General features: G+C 55.1%; 1 protein-coding gene and 1 long non-coding RNA gene across 2 annotated transcripts in view; both read left to right on the forward strand.

Moving 5' to 3' along the window:
* LOC146405762 (uncharacterized) overlaps positions 1 to 9,419 on the forward strand; it is a 37,708-nt gene extending 28,289 nt beyond the window's left edge. The window contains exon 4 of the long non-coding RNA XR_014838824.1: positions 9,237 to 9,419. This is a non-coding gene — a long non-coding RNA (uncharacterized LOC146405762). The remainder of the gene's footprint in view (positions 1 to 9,236) is intronic.
* A 655-nt stretch (positions 9,420 to 10,074) lies between these two features.
* The window catches only part of TGFBI (transforming growth factor beta induced), a 33,630-nt gene continuing 25,475 nt past the window's right edge, over positions 10,075 to 18,229 (forward strand). Inside the window, 2 exon segments of the mRNA NM_001444858.1 lie at positions 10,075 to 10,265; positions 14,761 to 14,859. Of these exon segments, the coding sequence (NP_001431787.1) occupies positions 10,132 to 10,265; positions 14,761 to 14,859 (233 nt within the window). The 5' untranslated portion in view covers positions 10,075 to 10,131.

The following is an 18,229-nucleotide window of genomic DNA, read 5'->3' on the forward strand; positions in this document are numbered from 1 at the left end:
ATTTGATCGGTAATTTAAAGAGGAATAAAGGAAAACTTTTTTTTTTTTTTTTTAATGCGCCTTGCTCCAGTGTTGTCACCTGTGGGTTTGTGCCAATTACCAAAGAGAATCAACTTTCACTTCTTGTTTTGCATACTTTGATGGTGCTTTAAGAGAAACAGTGACCGCTCGGCGGCGTAGCCCATCCTCCGTGTGAAATACATTAGGAAAGAAAATGGTCTGTCTTGCTAACCAAGGAGTCCGAAGGAAGTGGCTGTGGAGCACAGAAGGCTGAGAGGGTCTAGACCCTCGAGGCGGAATGGTGGCAACTTGCCGGCTTCTGCGGCCGTGCGTTTAAGGATCCCACGTGGGCTGAGACCATAGATTAGTGCCTGGAGCCCGGAGTAGAGCTGAAGGGACGTTGGGCGTGGCTGGGGGGACGGTCCCTATGGCAGGTCCCAGGGTCAGTGCCTCAGGCTCCCTTGGGTGTCCACCCGGACCCTGGGGAAAAGACAGGAAATAATAATAATACTAATAATTCCCCTCTTGCCCACACTCGCTGAGGAGCATCTTTATTAGGCAAAAGTCTAGAGACTGCATGATATGGAGGAGCCGCAGCAAGCGTCAGCTGCCCGAGCAGCAGTGGTGTCCCCGCCCCCGTGCCTTGAAAGCCCTGGCTGCCTGGAGCAGTGATGGAGCAGAGATACAGATCACTCTTTTTGCAGCCTGGGAGCCGCCTGGCCCCGGCAAGGTTGTTAAGGAGTGCTCAATGCTCTAAGAGCTGACCTGCTCCGAGGAGTATTGATTTCTGGTGAAAATAAATATCGCAGCTCACACCTCTGTTCCCCTGCCTGTCTGGGGTGGGAGGGGAGTGACTGCCCGCTGCTTTCCTCAGCAAGACTGCCCCATCTCCAGAGTGGCTCCAGGGGACTTGCCGGGGTTTGCTCCGTGGACATCTTGTGCAAGGGAGAGAAGGTTCCAGGGCTTTCCAGAAATGTGCAACGACACTACCTGGAGAGGGACCTAGGACCGGGACAGAGGCAGGGGAGCTGCTGGGAGCTGGGCTGTTTCCATTCAGATGCTGAGTCGTGCTTACTAGCTTCATCATTCTGCAGGTTGCTTTGCTTCTCCCAGCCCTGCCTCCCTGTCCGTAAAACAGGACGAATAACAATACCCATCCCATAGGATTATTTTTAGGATGGAACGACTCGATGCATGGATATTACTTAGAATAGCCCTGCCATTGGGAGGCTAGAGAGTCCTTTACTGGGCTAGCATTGCGTGTGTGCGGGCCCGCACACATCCGCCCTCCTCCGTCGGGCCTCCCTGTGTCATTCTCTGCTCACAGCTTTTCCTAGACGCAGCCTCACCTGGGGGCACCCTGGGGGCTCCCGCCTGCTTCTGCTGTCTTCAGATGTAGCCATCCAGGCCCTTGAATGTGCCTGCTCTTCTCACAGCATTTACCCCACTCATGTCCGGTGAAATATCAGGAGCCCTCTGAATGAAAGAATGAGGAGGAAAATGCCAGAAGAGGCTGGGGCAGGGATGCGGCAGCCGATGCACACAGGGATGCCCTTGAACCTGTCCTGTTGGAGGGGCCCAGCGCCTGACTGCGGGGGGGAGGGGAAGGGGGTGCAGAGGAATTGGGGTGGGTTTCGTGAAGCCCTCGCTCGGGTTTAATTTTGTCCTTCCATGCCGGGGTCAAGGAGAATGAGTTTGTTCCAACATGTTAAAACCAGCAGGCAAAATGGTGTGAGTCTTAACCCACACACTCTGCAGCCTGCGCCAATGGCCTTCTCCACCGTGGATCCCGACGTCCAGGGGTGCGGTGGGGGAGGCAGGGTGGTGTCAGGTTAAGAGCAGTTTCTTAGGCACTTTTTTTTAAAAAAATAATAATGTTAGAGTTCCCTTCATGGCTCAGTGGTTAAGGAATCTGACTAGGAACCATGAGGTTGCAGGTTCGATCCCTGACCTTGCTCAGTGGGTTAAGGATCCGGCCTTGCCGTGAGCTTTGGTGTGGGCTGCAGATGCGGCTCGGGTCCCGCGTTGCTGTGGCTCTGGTGTAGGCAGGCAGCTACAGCCCCCATTAGACCCATAGCCTGGGAAGCTCCATATGCCACAGGAGCAGCCCCAGAAAAAGACAAAAAGACAAAAAATAAATAAATAAATGAAATAAGAATGTTTATTTTTTCCATTATAGCTGGTTTACAGTGTTCTGTCCATGTTCTACTGTACAGCAAGCTGACCCAGTTACATATACGTGTATACATTCTTTTTTCTCACATTATCAGGCTCCATCGTAAGTGACCAGACATAATTCCCAGGGCTACACAGCAGGATCTCATTGCTCCTCCACTCCAAATGCAGCAGTTTGCCTCTGTTGACCCCAGACTCCTGGGCCATCCCACTCCCTCCCCCTTCCCTTCCCCTTGGCAACCAGGAGTCTGTTCTCCAAGTCCAGGATTTTCTTCTCTGTGGACAGCTTCCTTTGTGCCGTATATTAGCATGGATAGAACTAGAGACGTTCATCCTAAGTGAAGTCAGTCAGAAAGAGAAAGACAAATGCCATGTGATAGCACTTATATCTGGAACCTAACATAGGGCACAAATGAACCTGCGGCAGTTTTAACGTGGTTCTCAGCATGGCTGCCGTAGAGCCAGCGGCTTCCCCTTTCATGTCTCTGGAGCTGAGGACGCGGAGGCTCTCTTTTCACCTAGCACGGGGTGGAGGGGGCAGTGGCGGGCAGGGGGGAACATTCTGGGGCTTGGGAGCACTGGTCCCAGAGACGCTGCCTACTTCCTGCTGGCCCTGAACACCTGGCTGGGGAAGGTGGGGAGGGATCTGCCTGGCCACACACGTCGATCTAGCCCAGGGCGTGGGGTGGAGCAGCCACCCTAAGCAGTGCCAGTCTCTGTCCAGAAGCCACAGGAAGAGGTGTGAATCGTACCAGCAGGGGTCTAGGCTAGACCTTTCCAAACACAGCCAGCCAGTCAATTAATGAATCTGTAAATGGTAACTGGGCCCCCTGCTGAGTTATTAGGAGAATATACAAGAAGCACAGGTGTAATATGTGAGCCAGCTGTGATGCCAGACCCAGGGGCTAAAGGCTAGAGCTGGTGGACGTGGCAAAGGAGAGTCTCCGTGAAGGGGGAGGGTCATGGAAGGGAGACCAGCTGAAAGAACAGGCGCCCAGAAAGGTTAGGGAATTTGCCTGAGGACACACAGCTTCTCGGTAACAAAGCCGGCCTTGAGAGTATTGCACGGGTACGTGGAGGCAGAGAGGAGCGCAGTGCTCTGCATAGAGGAGGCAAAAGCAGGGCTGGGGGGGGCCAGGGCTGGGAGGGGGGCAGAAGCACATCCCCTGCAGGAGCCACAGCTGCCCCTGGGACACGTGGGAGAGCAGGCTGGGTGGCGACAAAGAGGAGTGCTAAGGAGGACTTCGAGGCCCCACACATCAGAAGTGTTTTGCTGTAGGGCTCGTAGTGGATCATTTGTATGCTCTAATGTAGTCTTTTCAGGGTGTCCCAACCTTCTATAATGGGTGTGTATTTCTTTCTAAATTCAAGGGAGGAGGAGATGTGCATATAAAAACAAGAAAAAGAACAAAATAGGCAGCGAAGTCTGGATTGTCTTGCCTAAACAAGAGAAGTCGTTGGGAGCATCCTAGGAAAGCAGTGTTTGGGTACAAGTGGTATTTGGGGAAGATAAACAGGCAGTGTTGGGAGAGATGCAGGGCTGGGGACGAGAGCTGGGGTGGGAGCTGATGCCAAGGAGATGGGCTGGGGGCTGCTGGGGGTCAGAGAGGAGGCTGTGGGGCTCTGGAGCATCTGAATGGGCAACGGGGGGGACGGAACACGCAGGAGCCACTTGGAAGGAACGCTTGTAGGGTCTTGGTGACCGAATGCATGCGGCAGGCTGAGGGGCGTGGGGAGAAGAGAGCTGGAGGCAAGCTTCCCAGCCTTGGGTGGTGCCACTGGCAGGGATTAAGAAATGAAGAGAAGATGGATGAAGGAGCTTGGGCATTACTGGACTGGGAGAGGCCTGGTTTCCAAGGCCTTTGCCTTCCCTGGAAGAAAACTTGAGGCGAGCAGAGGAGAAACACGGGTAAGCTTTGCTTCTCAGGCCAACAACCATCTGGCCAGTGCCCTACTGTGGGCATCACACCACGAAAGTATTTGAGGTCAGGCAATGGCAGCAACCTCAAAAGCGTCTCTGGATGCTTCTCTTGTAAGCTATTTTATCTGAGCCAAATCAGTGCAGCTCTCTTGTGAGAAATCAGTTTCTCTGGAAAATAAAGCTGGGTTCTAGCCAACAGGTAGCATTTGGCAAGCCCTGATGAAGAAAGCCAGCGTTTAGAGAAGTTGTGAAAATAGCAAGTCATTGAGGAAAGCAAACACCGGGGACCTAATGCCATTTTAGGGCTGTGACAGCTGTTCTGTCTCCATCAGTGGTAGAGCCTGAAACTGCAGGTTTATCATACGGTCCTGCTGGTACAAACCCGTAGGCCACCCACGCCCCCTTTGCAGGCTTTGAAAGGTGAGCAGACTTGAAGGTGACCCAGGCTGAGCACAGCTGCCTTTCTCTTTCCCTCTGCAGTGTGTGGAAGCCACTGAATACCCGACAGCGAGGCCTCAACAAAAAGCCGCTTGTGAGTCAGCCAGGCAGCTTGACTGTCACTCACAGGTGCGCTGGGCTTTCCTGAGAGCAAAGGTTTCCCCTGTGGGCATTTCGTTGGTGTAAATTTTGAGGTGGATTTTCTTTTTTTTTTTTCTTTTTCCTCAACGGCTATCATTCTTGAAAAGTGGTACATACATTGAATCCTATTTCAAAGCCATCTGAGCTTCAGCTATTTAACAGCAACCTAAAGGCCTGTGCTTCTCAAATTTCGAGGTGTACACAAGTGATCGGGCAGCCTTGTGTAAAATGCAGTCTGATGCATTGGGGGTGCCTAGGATTCTGCGTTACTAATAGGCTCCAGGTTACTGCTGCCGCTGTTGCTGTTTGCAGATCCCATTGTGGGGGGCAAGGTTGAGGAAAATCCTTGAAAAACCAAATCTCTACCCTTTAAATGGCACTCTAATCACCCCGTAGTTTTAGTAAATGGGGATGCTTCTTGCATTTGTTAGGTGGATGGAATCAATTGCAGTGTGTAAGGTACCATTCTATTCTAAGGGCTGTGTGTGGTAGGAGGAATGGAAAATTTCCCCAACATTTGATTCATTTGCTCTTAAAAACTGGGTATCTCGTGGCCAAACCCACCCTTCTTTCTCCCTGGCAGGTGAGAGGGACCTGGTCTGTAAGAGCGCTCTCGGATTTGCTGCAATGGGGGGAAGGTGAGAAAGGCTGAGTGCCCTCTGGAAATTATTTTGACCGTGTCCTCTTCCTCCGCTGAAGCCCGGCAGCACCCGGAGGTTTGGGGAGGGCAGCAAAAGGGAGGCCCGACGTCGGTCAGGCTGCACATGCCAGCTCTCCCGTCGACAGACCCAGAACCAGCTTCTCCCGTGGTTTCCTTTGCAGAGAACTTGTTGGGACTGCTCACTCATCGTGCTGTTTAAGCCCTGTTGTCAAGCACAACAGAGTTCTTTGCCAACACGACATTATTTTTGGTGATCTCGCCTGAGCCACGAAACGGGAAAGTAGTCATTTTTATGCCGTGTCTGAAAAAGCCTCGTAATTGCTGTTCCAAACAAGGCTGTCTTTCTCTTTAGCGGGTCTGACATGGAAAGGAAAAGGAAATGTTTCCAGATGAAAGCGAGCGATGCTTGGCGGCAGGACATCGCGGGTGGAGGACCCCCTGTTCTTTCTCCGGCAGCATCTTTGCTTGTGGACACCCCCCGCCCCCGCTCCCCAAGCAGCAGGCTCTGGTGGAATGTGTTTACATTCACGGCGTCCTGCAGTTTCTGCCTTTGGAGGGGGGTGAGCGGTGGGCCACGGAGGTGGAAATTTTTTTAACATCTCAGCAGTCAGTGAGGTATTACTGTAATCGCGCTCCTGAGCTCATGGAAAAACTCAAGTCATCGAATGTTCATTTTATAGACGAGGGAAGTCTTACAGCGAGATTACCTGACTTGCCCCAAAGCCTGTAAATCTTTCAAGAGGGAGAGTTGGGCTGGGAAGGCAGAGCTCCAGAGCCCTTACACACAAGGGGCATCTCCCCTAAACCGGGACGCAGCCGGTGCTCCAGCCGCAGGCAGACATCAAGCCTGAGCTTGAAAGTCTGAGCACTTCCCCGTGTGCTATGCCAAGGAGTCATGTTCAGACAGAGTCATGTTTTGCTTCCAATCAATTAAATGGTTATTTTCAGGTGAGGAGTTCTATTGTTGCTAAACTATCCCCTCTGTTCAGTGAGCTCTGTTCTCTGGTGCAATTACCGGGGAAGAGGGAAAGTGACTGGAATCTGTTGAATTCTATCTTGCAATCTACCCTGGAGTCCAGTGAGGTAGGTTTTGCTATTAACACTAGGAGAAAAGCAGCGGTGGAGGCTCAGAGGGGTTGAACAACTTGCCCAAGGCCACACAGCTTGTCAGTAGCAGGACTGGGATTTGAACCCAGGTCCCCTGCCTCCAGAGGTGGTACTCAGCAGCTTTGTTTTACCAATGCCATCACTCGGGCAGGGCTGGCAACCTACTTGATGGATCCTGGCTTGGGGCCCCAAGCTTTAAACCTGAAGCCATCAAGCAAAATTGTCCAAGGCTGCCTCCTTCCCCTCTCAGCGGGTATCCTTCCCAGAAATTTCCTTTCATTCCTTACCCTACCCTTCTGGTCAGGACAACCTCGATCTTATAAAAAGGTTCTTTTACAGCAACTCTGACTAGACAGCCCATGGAAACTGCTGCGTTCTCAGACCTCAGCCCAGCTTCCCAGCTCATATTTTAGCAGCTGTCCCACCTTGACTCACTGAGCCGTCATTGCCAGAGACACCTCTGTCTGCACGATCCCTGTCTGAGCCCAGAGTCAGCAGGTAGGATTTTTTCAAAATAGGAAACCATCTCAAGAGTTCTTCCTATCCTCTGGATTTCCTTCCAGAGGCTCCAGGGGGGAAAAAAAAAAGATATTAAACACCATAACGAGGAAAAGGGCTTACAGATAAAGAGGAGCTAAATTGCAGGCTCCTGGATGCAGAACTTAAGCTGCAGGAGAGGCATCTTCCTCCCCCAGACCGTTGTTTTCAGGAGAGTCCACTCGTTCCCGACTGAAGGATGTGCTCAACAGTTCTCACCAAGCAGCAGAATGAGCCCCATCTGAACAGGGACAGGCAAAGGACACATCTCCCCAAAAGTGGCAGAAGTGCCCGCCCTGGGATCGGCCCCACGGGTAGCCAGGGCAGGCAGTGTCCCAGCACCCCCTCCTGGGGAGAGGGAGGGGGGTGGAGGCAGGAAGGGCAACAGGGAAGGACCTAGCTCTCCCCAAGGTCAAAACCACCCCGGAACATCCCCTAGCCTCAATGAGGAAGATGCTAGCTGGGCTTAGAATGTTCCAGAAAACATTCCATAGTCTTGTGGTCTTTGATATCCTGAGCGCCAGCCATGGTCCAGGGACCACTCAGTGGGAGGGTCCAGCTTGGACTCTCTGCCCACCAGGCAGTGATGGTGACTCTGAAATCGTCCTCTTCCGTGGCCTCTCAGTGTCTCCCGGGGCCTCTTTGCTTGCAGGGTCGCTGCTGTTTCCCCTCAGCCTCCCAGAGGAGTGCCCCCCGGGGCTCTGGCCTGCCACCTCCTCCTCCTCCTCTGCTCAGACACACACGCACAGGGAGCCTGCCCGAGTCCAGGGCTTTGACCACCACCTGCCAGCGTGCTGACTCTGCACTACACACCTCCCCTGAGCGCCAGACCTTCCAAGGCTGCTTCCTCCTGCACGTGTCCTCCCGGAAATGCAGGTGGCTTGTCACTTGCAATGTGAACACGCCTGGAGTCGCTCCTTGTTCCCCGCAGGCAGCGTCAGGTGCACCTTCACCAGTGTGCCCATCACGCATCCCGTCATCCCACCTGGAGGCCTCGCAGTTGTCCCTGACTCCCCGCCACCCCCGCCATGACCACGGGGTGTCCCAGTCTAGTCAGTGCTACCACTGCAATCTCCCTGAACCCTGTCCCCTCCTCTCCCTCCCCTCTGCCACTCCCCGAAGTCAGGCTGTCCGTAGCTCGTCCTCCCTGGGTGCTCTGCCCCACCACCTGCCCCAGACGGCTCTGCCCCATGCCTCTCCCTGCTTCCTTTACCCTCCCTCCGATTATCCACCTTCTCCCATGGCCTTGACCGCCTCCTTCCGCCCTCCTTTCCATCAGCATCCCAGCGTGTCCAAGCCTCTGTGGACGGTGTCCCCCAGCTTCCACCCTGACTCTCCCCTTCCTTCCTCAGACAATCCTCTTGGAAGAATCATCCACACTCCCCACGGCCCCATCACTCCATCTACCCACCGTCACCTGGCTCCTGCCCTCTGCTCGGCACAGCCACAGCCACAGCCATGTCCCCAGTGCCTCTGTTTTCCCCACAGCCCCTCCTTCTGGGGCTCCCCGCGTCCTCCTGTGCTGTCAGCACTGCCTCACCTCCCTGCTGGCTGCCTTCCACCCCGTCTCCTCTCCATCACCCATCAGCACCCACCTCTTGCTCCCCACCTGCCCACCCAGAGATTCCATGCACTCCCATGACCTCAGCTGCCGACAGCTCAGGATGACTCCCACGCCTGGGTCTCCACCCCAGGATCCTTGCTCGAGCCCCAGAACTCTGTGTCCAACGGCCCTCAAGACACCTGGATGAATCACAAGCACTTCAACCTCAGGGTGTCCAAAAGCCCTTCGTGTGTCCTGGCAAATCCGTACCTCCCTCCATATCCCTTACTCTCAGAATGGAACCACCATCCACCAGGATGCCCTCCACTAGCACCTCCGTCATCCCGATGTCCCACGCTCCCTAGGTGCCGTCTCCAAGTTCTGCGACGTCTCTTACCTGCTAGACACCCCTCCGTGTGCCACCCTTCTCTCTGTGCCCACCGCCGCTACCATTGAGCAAGCTCTCACCTGGTCTCCTCCTGGTCCCCGACCTTCCTGCCTCCAGTCTTGCCTTATTTTGCATTATCCTCTTCTAGCCTGCTGCTGACACTGACCTGCTTCTCCAGCACCTGCAGGCTTCTTAGCTTGGATCTGGGCCCCGTGGCATGCCTTCCCTTCTCTGTCGTCTACCTCCCCAGGCTTCGGCCAGCTGGACACCTTGAGATCCCACAAGGTCCCCATTTTGCCTGGCTAACTCCTTCTCAGACTTCCAGCCCAGAGCAGGTGTCACCTGTCCGGGCCCAGTGCCTCCTGCAGGCTCCCAAGGCCCCAGCTGCCCCTCTCCATAGCACTTCGGTGACTGGCTTACAGGGAGGTCTCTGACGGTGCACTTTTTCAGAGAGAGCCTGGATCTCATTCATTCATCCACCTGGGTCTCCTCAGGCCAGTATTGCCAGGTAATTGGTGGGTGATTAATAGGTGCTCTGGTGGATACCTCCCTCCCTCTCTGGTGACTCTTTGTTTACTTGCCCTGAGATCCTCCAGGGCAGGAATCTTGCCTTTTCTACCTCTTGGTAGCATCTCTCCGGCATGCAGTGCTGCACAGGTGGTTACTGAAGGGAACAGTGAGTGTGTACCAAGGTGACGACGGGACCCATCCTGGTTTCCAAGAATCGTTTGGAGCTTAACACAGCCTGCCCCACATGTGTTTGGTTTGGGGCTTCCGTCGATCATCAGAAGACGTGCTCCTTATCTATGGAAATGTTAGCACGCCCGAGGGAGGAGAGGGCGCACTGCAATGCCGCGGCCAGTGCTGCGCTGGGGAGAGTGTTGTGGGACTCAGCCTAGGACCGGGGAGAGAGCTTCAGGCTCAGGACCCTGCAGACCTCCAGCTCATCGGTGGACGCCGGGAAGGAGGGGCGAAGGGCCGGCGGTGAAGGATCCCGCGGGAGGCGGGAGAGCGGGCGGCCGGGGGCGGGGGGAGGGGGAGAGCGGGAGGGGCGGCCGGGAGGCGGGGGCGCGGGCAGCCCGCCCTCGGCCGCTTCCCCGTCCCGCCCCTCGGGCGGCTCCCTGCGCTCCGCGTACTTAACCTGCCGCGCGACGCCGGCGCTCGCACTGCCCTCGCCGCTCGCCCGCCCGCCGTGTCCGGTCCGCGCGGCTTCTCGCTCCATGGCGCTCCTCGGGCGGCTGCTGCCCCTCGCCTTGGCGCTGGCCCTGGGCCCCGCCGCCACCCACGCGGGCCCCGCCAAGTCGCCCTACCAGCTGGTGCTGCAGCACAGCCGCCTCCGGGGCCGGCAGCACGGGTAAGCGGGCGACCCGCCGGTGCGGCCAGGGGACCGTCGGGGCGGGCGGGCTGGCGGCGCCTGGGACAAAGCCCCAACCCAGAGCAGGCGGCGTGGGGCCCCGGGAGGGACCAGCCCTGCAGGAGGTGGAGGGAGGGAGGTGGGGGCGATGGAGGGCAAGTCCGCAGCCAGCACCGTGTAGAGGAAGCGCCTGGGAGAGCTGACCCGCGACCCCGACTCAGGCCAAGAGCGTGGGAGCGATCCCCGGCTTTCAGCCGCTCCCAGAACATGGGAGTGGGCAGCTCTCTGCTCAGAATCACCCTGGGTTGGTGGCCAGGGCAGAGGGGGAGCCCACCCAGGGTGCAGGGCACGTATTCCAGTCCAACCAGGTCCTTGTCCAGTGCCTGCGGATGTGACACTGGGGCCACACAAGCAGACAGCATCCAAGGCCCCCAGGCTGCTGTCCACTTGGCGGGGCCCTGCACCCACCACCTGGGCCCAGACAGTGCTCTCCAAGCCCAGCCAGGGCAGTGCTGCATCTGTCATCCCCCTGTCCCCAGAGCAGGAGGAGGTGCTGGGCCTCAAGCATGTTCTGCAAGTGGGGAAACTGAGTTCCTGCACTCCTGCAGAGTGTACTGGAGCTGGATCGGAACCTCTCTTAAAACACCAGCGGGTTTGTAAATTTGGGACATTATCATTGCAGATAATCCTTTGAGACACTGAAGGTGTGTTGGTTTTAGGGGGCAAACCCAGGTAGAAGGTCTGACCAGTAAAGGCCTTGGTCCAGACCAGGCAGACAGAGGTGGACTCTGTCACTACATCAAAAACTAGGCCATCCTGCTTCACACACAGCCAGGCTTTGCCTGGGCACCCAACCTGCATGGTGCACCAACTCCTTTTTTACAACCAGGTAAAACTATGTGTAGATAGTCATGGAGCAGCCCAGATGCCACGGGGTCTGGCATTTGCACCCACGCGGTGCGCAGGTCACCATGTATGTAACTGAGCAGATGGGTACTCAGATCCAAACTCACCATTGGAAGTGATCAGAAGTCACCTCTGATTGACTAGGGCTTTGCAAAGCCTCGACTCCCCACTCCTTGTTGGGAGGAGTCATTTTTCTCCCCTCTGCCTGTGTGTGGCTTGATGGTCTTACTTGGCCTTTTGGGAGCCCAGGGCTGTGGGGGAGGGGAGGTCTGATGGGCACGAGGCTGGCTCCTCTGCAGAGTGAAAGCCATCCAGGTCACGCTGCTGTCGCAGCCCCTTGCAGGAGAGAGAGAGTGTGGGGCACGTCCCTGGGAATTTAGAGAAGTGAAGACTCGCCTTTGACTTAGGCTGTGCACAGAGGGTGAGGGGGCCAGGCGGAAAGATGAGGCATCAAGTCAAAATGCGAGCAACTGGCATTTCCATCGTCTCTGCCCAGCTCACCCTTGTCCCTCCGCCTTTCGTACCAAGGAAGCATGGCATATTTGGCTGCTGCCATGCACCTGGGATGTTTCTGTTCCCTCTGTCTCTTGGCCGCTAAGGCAGGAGAAGGCCTTCAAACCATGCCCTGCAGCACTGTCACCCGCGCATGGCTCTGTGCACTCGCAGTGAGGCTCCCCCAAAGGTGTGATGGGGTTCCAGGAGGAACCATCTCTATGGCAAACCTCCATCCCTTTGAGCCCAGAAGAGTCACAGACCAGCTGAAAATAGGGTTTTTAAAAAACAAAAACCAAAACAAAAAAATGCAAAACTCCTTATTATAAACTTCGGGTGTTAGACACCTTCCTTTCTCCCTCCCCGCTCGATTAGCTGCTTGCAGTGCAGCTGGAAAGGCCTGCAGTGCTCTTGGAGTGGGGGATGGCCCCAGCCGTCCCAGGTGTGCACCCTCCCCCAGAAAAGGCTGGGCGTAGGCAGGTGACCTGTGAGCAACCCTTGCAGATGCAGTTATGTTGATTCCCATCCATCTGTCCCCGGAACCCTTGCAGGGCTGCCTGGCTTTGCCCATGGTGGGGGGGGGCACCCTGTGCAAAATGGGTAACGTGGTCGTGCAGACTCCAGCCCGTCCTTCAGAGCTGGTGGGAAGGGAAGTGAGAGCGCTCTGCCGTTTTGGGGAAGCGCAGCCTGTGTGCTGCACGAAGTGACGAGAAACATAACCAGTGGCCCTGCTCGCCCTTTACTGCCGTCACCGTCTTTGCTGTCATCTTCATCACAGCCCAGTGAGCTGTGTTGTGTGTCTTCCCGTGTTTCAGTTGGAGCCACTGCAGCTTGGTGAGGTGGAGGGACTCGGGCCAAACACAGAAAGCTGTTGGGGAAGCAGCGATCTGATGTGGTCTCTTGACTCCCGGCTGTGTCTGTGTTGCTATAGGGAAGGGAAAAAAAACAATGCGGAACGAGAAGTAAAAATGCAGTTACACGTCCAAATATCAACAACCAAAACTGGACTGAATTTTCTGAAGCAGTTGCTTTTCACGTCCAAGTTGAACAGCGGAGCTGTTGTTCTTGAGGCAGGAGGCCCAGAAATGGCATCTCATTTCCATTAAACTTCAGCATGCATTTCCTATGCCCACCCCTCCAACCCTGATGTGAGACCCCCCCCCACCGGCCCCTGCTCCTGCCTCAAAGGGCAGCGGCAGTGGAAACTCACTCGGCAGAGGAATGTTGGAGCCACATCTGCAAGAGACCCTGAGGATTCGCCAAACGCCTACGGGACGTTGCAGGCCATTCATCGACAGTAATGGTTTCCTGCTTGGTCAGATAGAAGAAGTTCTGGAATTGTACAGCAATAAACAGCACCTACGGCCTGGAGTGTGGCCAGCAGGGCCTCTCTAGGGTTATTTGGGGACCGCTGTAATTTATGAATTCCAGACAGCAAACAGAGAAGCAAGGTGGCTTCTGTAAAAACCCTCTGGAGGCTGCGGGCATTTGGTCAGACCCAGCCAGGAGTGAGGGGCGGGGGCCCTTCTCCCTGCCAGCTGGTGGCTTCCTCTCCAGCCTCAGCTGCTCCCTCCTATGTGCTGGGCCTCCTTGGCCCACTCACTTCTGCCTGCTGATGCCCAAACGTAGGGCAAAAGGTGACATCCACATGGCAGAAGAGATAGGGCAGAGAAATGAAGGGTCTGTGTGCTCCCCCCGAGGCTGTATGTGACTGAGGTTTGAGAATCGACCAGGTTCCTGTAGCCAATAGGACAGGATGGCAGGTGCTGCGCTCAGTACAGTATCCGTGTCTTCCTGAAAAATACCGTGCGTCTCAAATGATGGCGATTGGGCATGTTTGTGAGGTATCAGAGGAAGTGATGTTTAGAACGGCTACCTGGCGCTCTCAGGGCAGAGAGGTTTTGTGAAAACTCTTAGTCTTTTCGCTTTGCTTGCCTGCCTCTGGCTCAGGAAGACCCCCTCCCACTTGTCACCAGATAATCACAGCTGCCGTCTTCCCCGGGGTTCCCACAAAGGTCCTGCCACCAGATGGCCTGAGCACGGTTTGGGCCAGAACCCGGGACACCAGGTAAAATGTACAAAAACTAAAGCCCACAGCAGTGGGGAAGCAGCCTCCTCAGCAGAACCCTGGGCGTTGGCACAGATGTCCTGCGGATGCTTTTGAGCTGGATGGTTGTGGAAGCCGTATTTTCAACAAGGTCATTCCAAGTTCATCTGCACCCAGCCAGGTGCTCGGCCCCATCTAGAGCTTAAAGAGGAGAACAAGGCAGAACACCTGCCCTCGGGATTCATGGGAAGGTCGCCGAAGAGAAGACACGCATGCCTTGATCAGTTTGGGGTTCAGTTTCATGCCCAGCGTCAGACAAGCGCTGTTTCTCTGGTCAGAGGTGGACAGAAGAGTGTCCCCTGGAGCCCTGGAGGAGGGCCTTCCTGGGGGCGGGTGTGGGGGACTCAAGCCAGGACCTCAGTAGTAACAACTGGGGGTCCGGTGAGTGAGGTCTCCTGACAGCACCAGCTGGGCTCCCTGGTTTCCAGGGTGGGCGCTCCCCGCAGGCCACGTTGGGAGCCAGAGCTGCCTGGCAGGTGCTGGGGCCTGGACCTCATGACCATAGGACTGGTGGTGCCCCCTGGGAGGCCAAGTTCAAGCCTGTGGACATTTGGGCTCCATGTGGAGTGGGGGTGCCGAGCAAGGCTGGGGGCTTCTCTTAGAGCTGCTGTTCTTAGCAAGCACGCCACTTTTATCTGGCTGCTCTGCTCAATCAATAGCATCAGTCTAAATATTTTAAGATGTTTTTATTTACACCGACCAAGTGTCTGTGTCAAGGAAGAATGGCTAAATGCAGTCACATCACTGTCTGAGATGTTCTTTGATGGTTTTGAAATTTGGGGGAGTGTTTTCGGGCGGCTGATGCAAATCTAGGTCCCAAAGGCCAAAGGGTACCCCCAAGCCAGCCCCGGGTACCAGGACTGAAATGACTGTATTTTCTCCCTATCTGGAACATTCTGGTGATCCTGGGGGGCCCACATGGTGGGAAGGACATGGTCGTGGGCCGACCTGGTGCCCATCCTGCTAACATGGCACCTTTTTTTTTTTAAGCCCCAATGTGTGCGCCGTGCAGAAGCTTATTGGCACCAACAAGAAGTACTTCACCAACTGCAAGCAGTGGTACCAGCGGAAGATCTGCGGCAAATCAACGTGAGTACCTGTAACCACCCAAGACCACCAGCCACCGAGGGGGTCACGCTGGGTGTGCTTGGGCTACAGGTGCCGCGGACATGGGCCAGCCTGCTGGAAGGTTGGGCTGCCCAAGGAGCCATGCAGCTGCGTGTACAAGCATGTCAGGGAACTGTGTGCTTGGGAGTGGCATGTTTAGTAAGCTGGCCAATTTTGTTTTGGCTTTTTAAGGCCCCCGACAAGTCTTGGATACATTTTTCAGGGCTGATTTGGGATCACAGGAAGCATGAAACATCATGTATGCGCGCCCACGCGAGTGCGTTCATGCTTCTTAATCCCCACGAAGTGATACAAATAGTCAGTGGAGAAGCCAGCAGCTTCTGACTCAGGGAAAGAAAGCCCATTGGTGAACTTATTATACATGGTTTGCAGTCCAAAGTCAACATCCCTGGGAGTTCCCGTCACGGCTCAGTGGTTAAGGAATCCGACTAGGAACCATGAGGTTGCGGGTTCGATCCCTGCCCTTGCTTGGTGGGTTAAGGATCCAGCGTTGCCATGAGCTGTGGTGTAGGTCGCAGATACGGCTCGGATCCCACATTTCTGTGGCTTTCGTATAGGCTGGCGGCTACAGCTCCGATTGGACCCCTAGCCTGGCAACCTCCATATGCTGCGGGAGCGGCCCAAGAAATGGCAAAAAGACAAAATAAACAAACAAAAAAACAAAGTAAACATCCCCAAAGACCTAGAGTACATGGAAATATGCAATAACAATGGGATAGTGTAGCATGTGAAAGAACATAGGGTCAGACGCCCTGATTCAAAGGCTGGCTCTGCCACTCACCTGGGCACGTAGTGAGTGGCTGGGCTCTGCCTCTCACCTGGGCACCTTTGGAACTGTCAATGGCCTCATCTATAAATGCAAACAACAGTAGGACTACTTTATGGACTTGCTGTGAAGATTGAATGAAATAATGCGCAGAAGGGCCTAAATACAAGGTCTGGCACATAGTAGGTGCTCAGTAAATGCTACCTGCTGTTAATTGCAGATGGCAGGCACACAGACAGAAGGGAGAGTGCCAGGGGGTGTGGACCAGGGTGGTTACAGCAGGGCTTGTTGATGCCTTTATCGGCATGGAGCAAGGAGGCATTCACCCCAGCTGCCCTGCTGCCTGCTTGTTCTAACAGACTTCCCAGGGAAACCTAATCTGGTTTGGCACCAGCCATCCAAAGATCTCAAAGCTGGTTCTCCCTTCCAGATGGGAAGATGTGCTCTGCAGAATTCCCTGAGCCACGTGTGAAGGCCTGAGCATCCTCTTATCTGCATGAAAAGAGGGTTAAGGGATGCGAAGCCGCTATCTTGAACCCTTTCCCATGTTAGGGATTTTTAAATGCATTGCTTCTGATTTGCTTTTCAGCAGATGTCTCCTCTAAATGAAGGAAGGGGAAACCCTCTTTCCTTAAAATGTACGTGGATGTAAATAGCCCAGCTTGTGACCTGGACTGTGTCCTAGCAGTTATCCATCAGGAAATTGTGGGTCAGAGCAGAGGTGGGACGAAACCCGCAGCTCCCTGGGAGCCTGTTGAGGGCAGGGCCAGGACAGCTGGTTCCTTCCCACTTGACTGAGTCCAGACTCAAAGCCAAGAGGTGAGGGGTCTGGGAGGACCCACCTCCCAGGTTCAGGGAACAGACACTCAGCCAGAATTCCTGCTGCTGTGGACCAAAAGATTATGCAAATTCTATGCCACATGTCCTTCTTTGGTGTCCAAGCTGGAAAAAAAAGAAAAGAAAAGGATTCCTCTGATACTCTTTGACTTTTCCCATGTATGTATGTCGTCTACTAAAATAAACAGTTAATTACTTAATTTAACACAAAGCCAGGCCCCATATAATTTCTTCTTCTTGGAAGGTGACCAAAGCCCTTTCCCCAAGCATCTGCTCTTTCATATCTCAGAGCCCTGGGTTTCAAGAGGCCATTTTTTTTGTTAGTTCTGGTTTCCCTAAAAATGGCACCCACGTTGGATGTCAGTGGTATTTTGGGGTGGCCCTGTGTTGAAGCCTTTGCCTGGCTGGTTAATAGCAGCTTAGGGATGTTCCCCAGCAGTTCCCAGGCTGACTCTGCTGTGGGTCATGTGTTGCCTTGGCTTGTGGGCTCTTGGTACCCATGCCTTTCTCTGCTGGTGGGCCAGGGTGGGAACAGCTGTATGTTGGCCAGATGTTCTTGATGGTGGGTCCTCAAGATGCGGTGGTGCAGCACCCAGTGAGCACAGGGGGAGCCCAGACACCGGGCAGAGGAATGGGCGGGCTGACGTGGGCGAGGGAACCAAGGTGTGGAGCGGAGCCAAGCAGCGCCCAGGGCCCAACCTCAGCCACTGAGCTGGACTTACAAAGCCAGAAGGGCCTGATCTGCCCCTCTGGCTCTTCTGCCTGCACTTGCTTTGGGGCAGCTTCAAAAAGAGGAAATAGGGATAGGAAATCATGAGTTGATATAAAACTTTGTGATCCGGGATAGGAAGGTCCCTTCCTGGCACATCACGTGCAGCGTCAGGAAGGTGAAGCTGACTTGGAAGCAGCCCAGGGAACTGAGGAAGCAAAAGGGGAAGTGACAGGACTCATCTCCGTCTCTCAGCCGCAGAGCTGAGAACCAGCAGCCCCGCCGTTCGCTTGTGCCGAGGACTGAGTTCCAGGAAGGAGCTGCCCTCTGAGCCCCAGGAGATCAGTGCCCTGGCTGGTCAGAAGGGGAGCGGAGAGGGCTGAGCTGGCTGGAGTTCAGGTCTCCCCTGGTGCATGGACTTGGGGGGGAACCTTCCTGGGAAGCGGAGCGTGGGGGTGCTTGGACCAAAGAGAGCCGTCTTGGGATGGGGTCAGGGGTCAGCCTGGGCAGTGGGAACTGCCTCCGCCCGGCCCCAGGGAAGAGGCTGGAGCAAGAGATGTGTGCTGGGATGAAAAGGAGCACAGTGTCGCGGGGAAAGAGGTGGCATGGGTCACCAAGGGCCCAAGACCTGCAGGACAGTTTGAACTCCAAAGCAGATAAGTAGCACTAAGTATGGGGCCAAGAGATCAGGACTTGGCTGCCTCAGGTCACAGGGAGACCCGGGAGCCTGGAGCCGAGTGTCTGCTGCTGGGAGTTCCTGACTCCACCCCCATCGAGGGAGGGAGGGGACAGGCCACTCTGGGCACCCAGCACTCCTGTCAGGCCACTGCATCCATCTCTTCAGACAATAGCTTTTCTGCGTGTTCATGGGGTCTTGGTGTTATACGTAGATTTTATGGCAGCAACTTTAGTGACTGTTATTACTTGGAAATTTGCGTGAGCTTCTATTTCAGATGCTAAAGTGAACCCCAGTGATAGAGCAGCTCATCAAGCAAAGAGGGCTGTGGGGAGACCGCTTG

This window comes from Sus scrofa, chromosome 2, assembly GCF_054392235.1.
Source record: "Sus scrofa isolate SSC_HxYL_T2T_F1_AM1 chromosome 2, Sscrofa_HxYL_maternal_Yorkshire_Landrace_v2.0, whole genome shotgun sequence".
Classification (NCBI taxonomy): Eukaryota; Metazoa; Chordata; class Mammalia; order Artiodactyla; family Suidae; genus Sus; species Sus scrofa.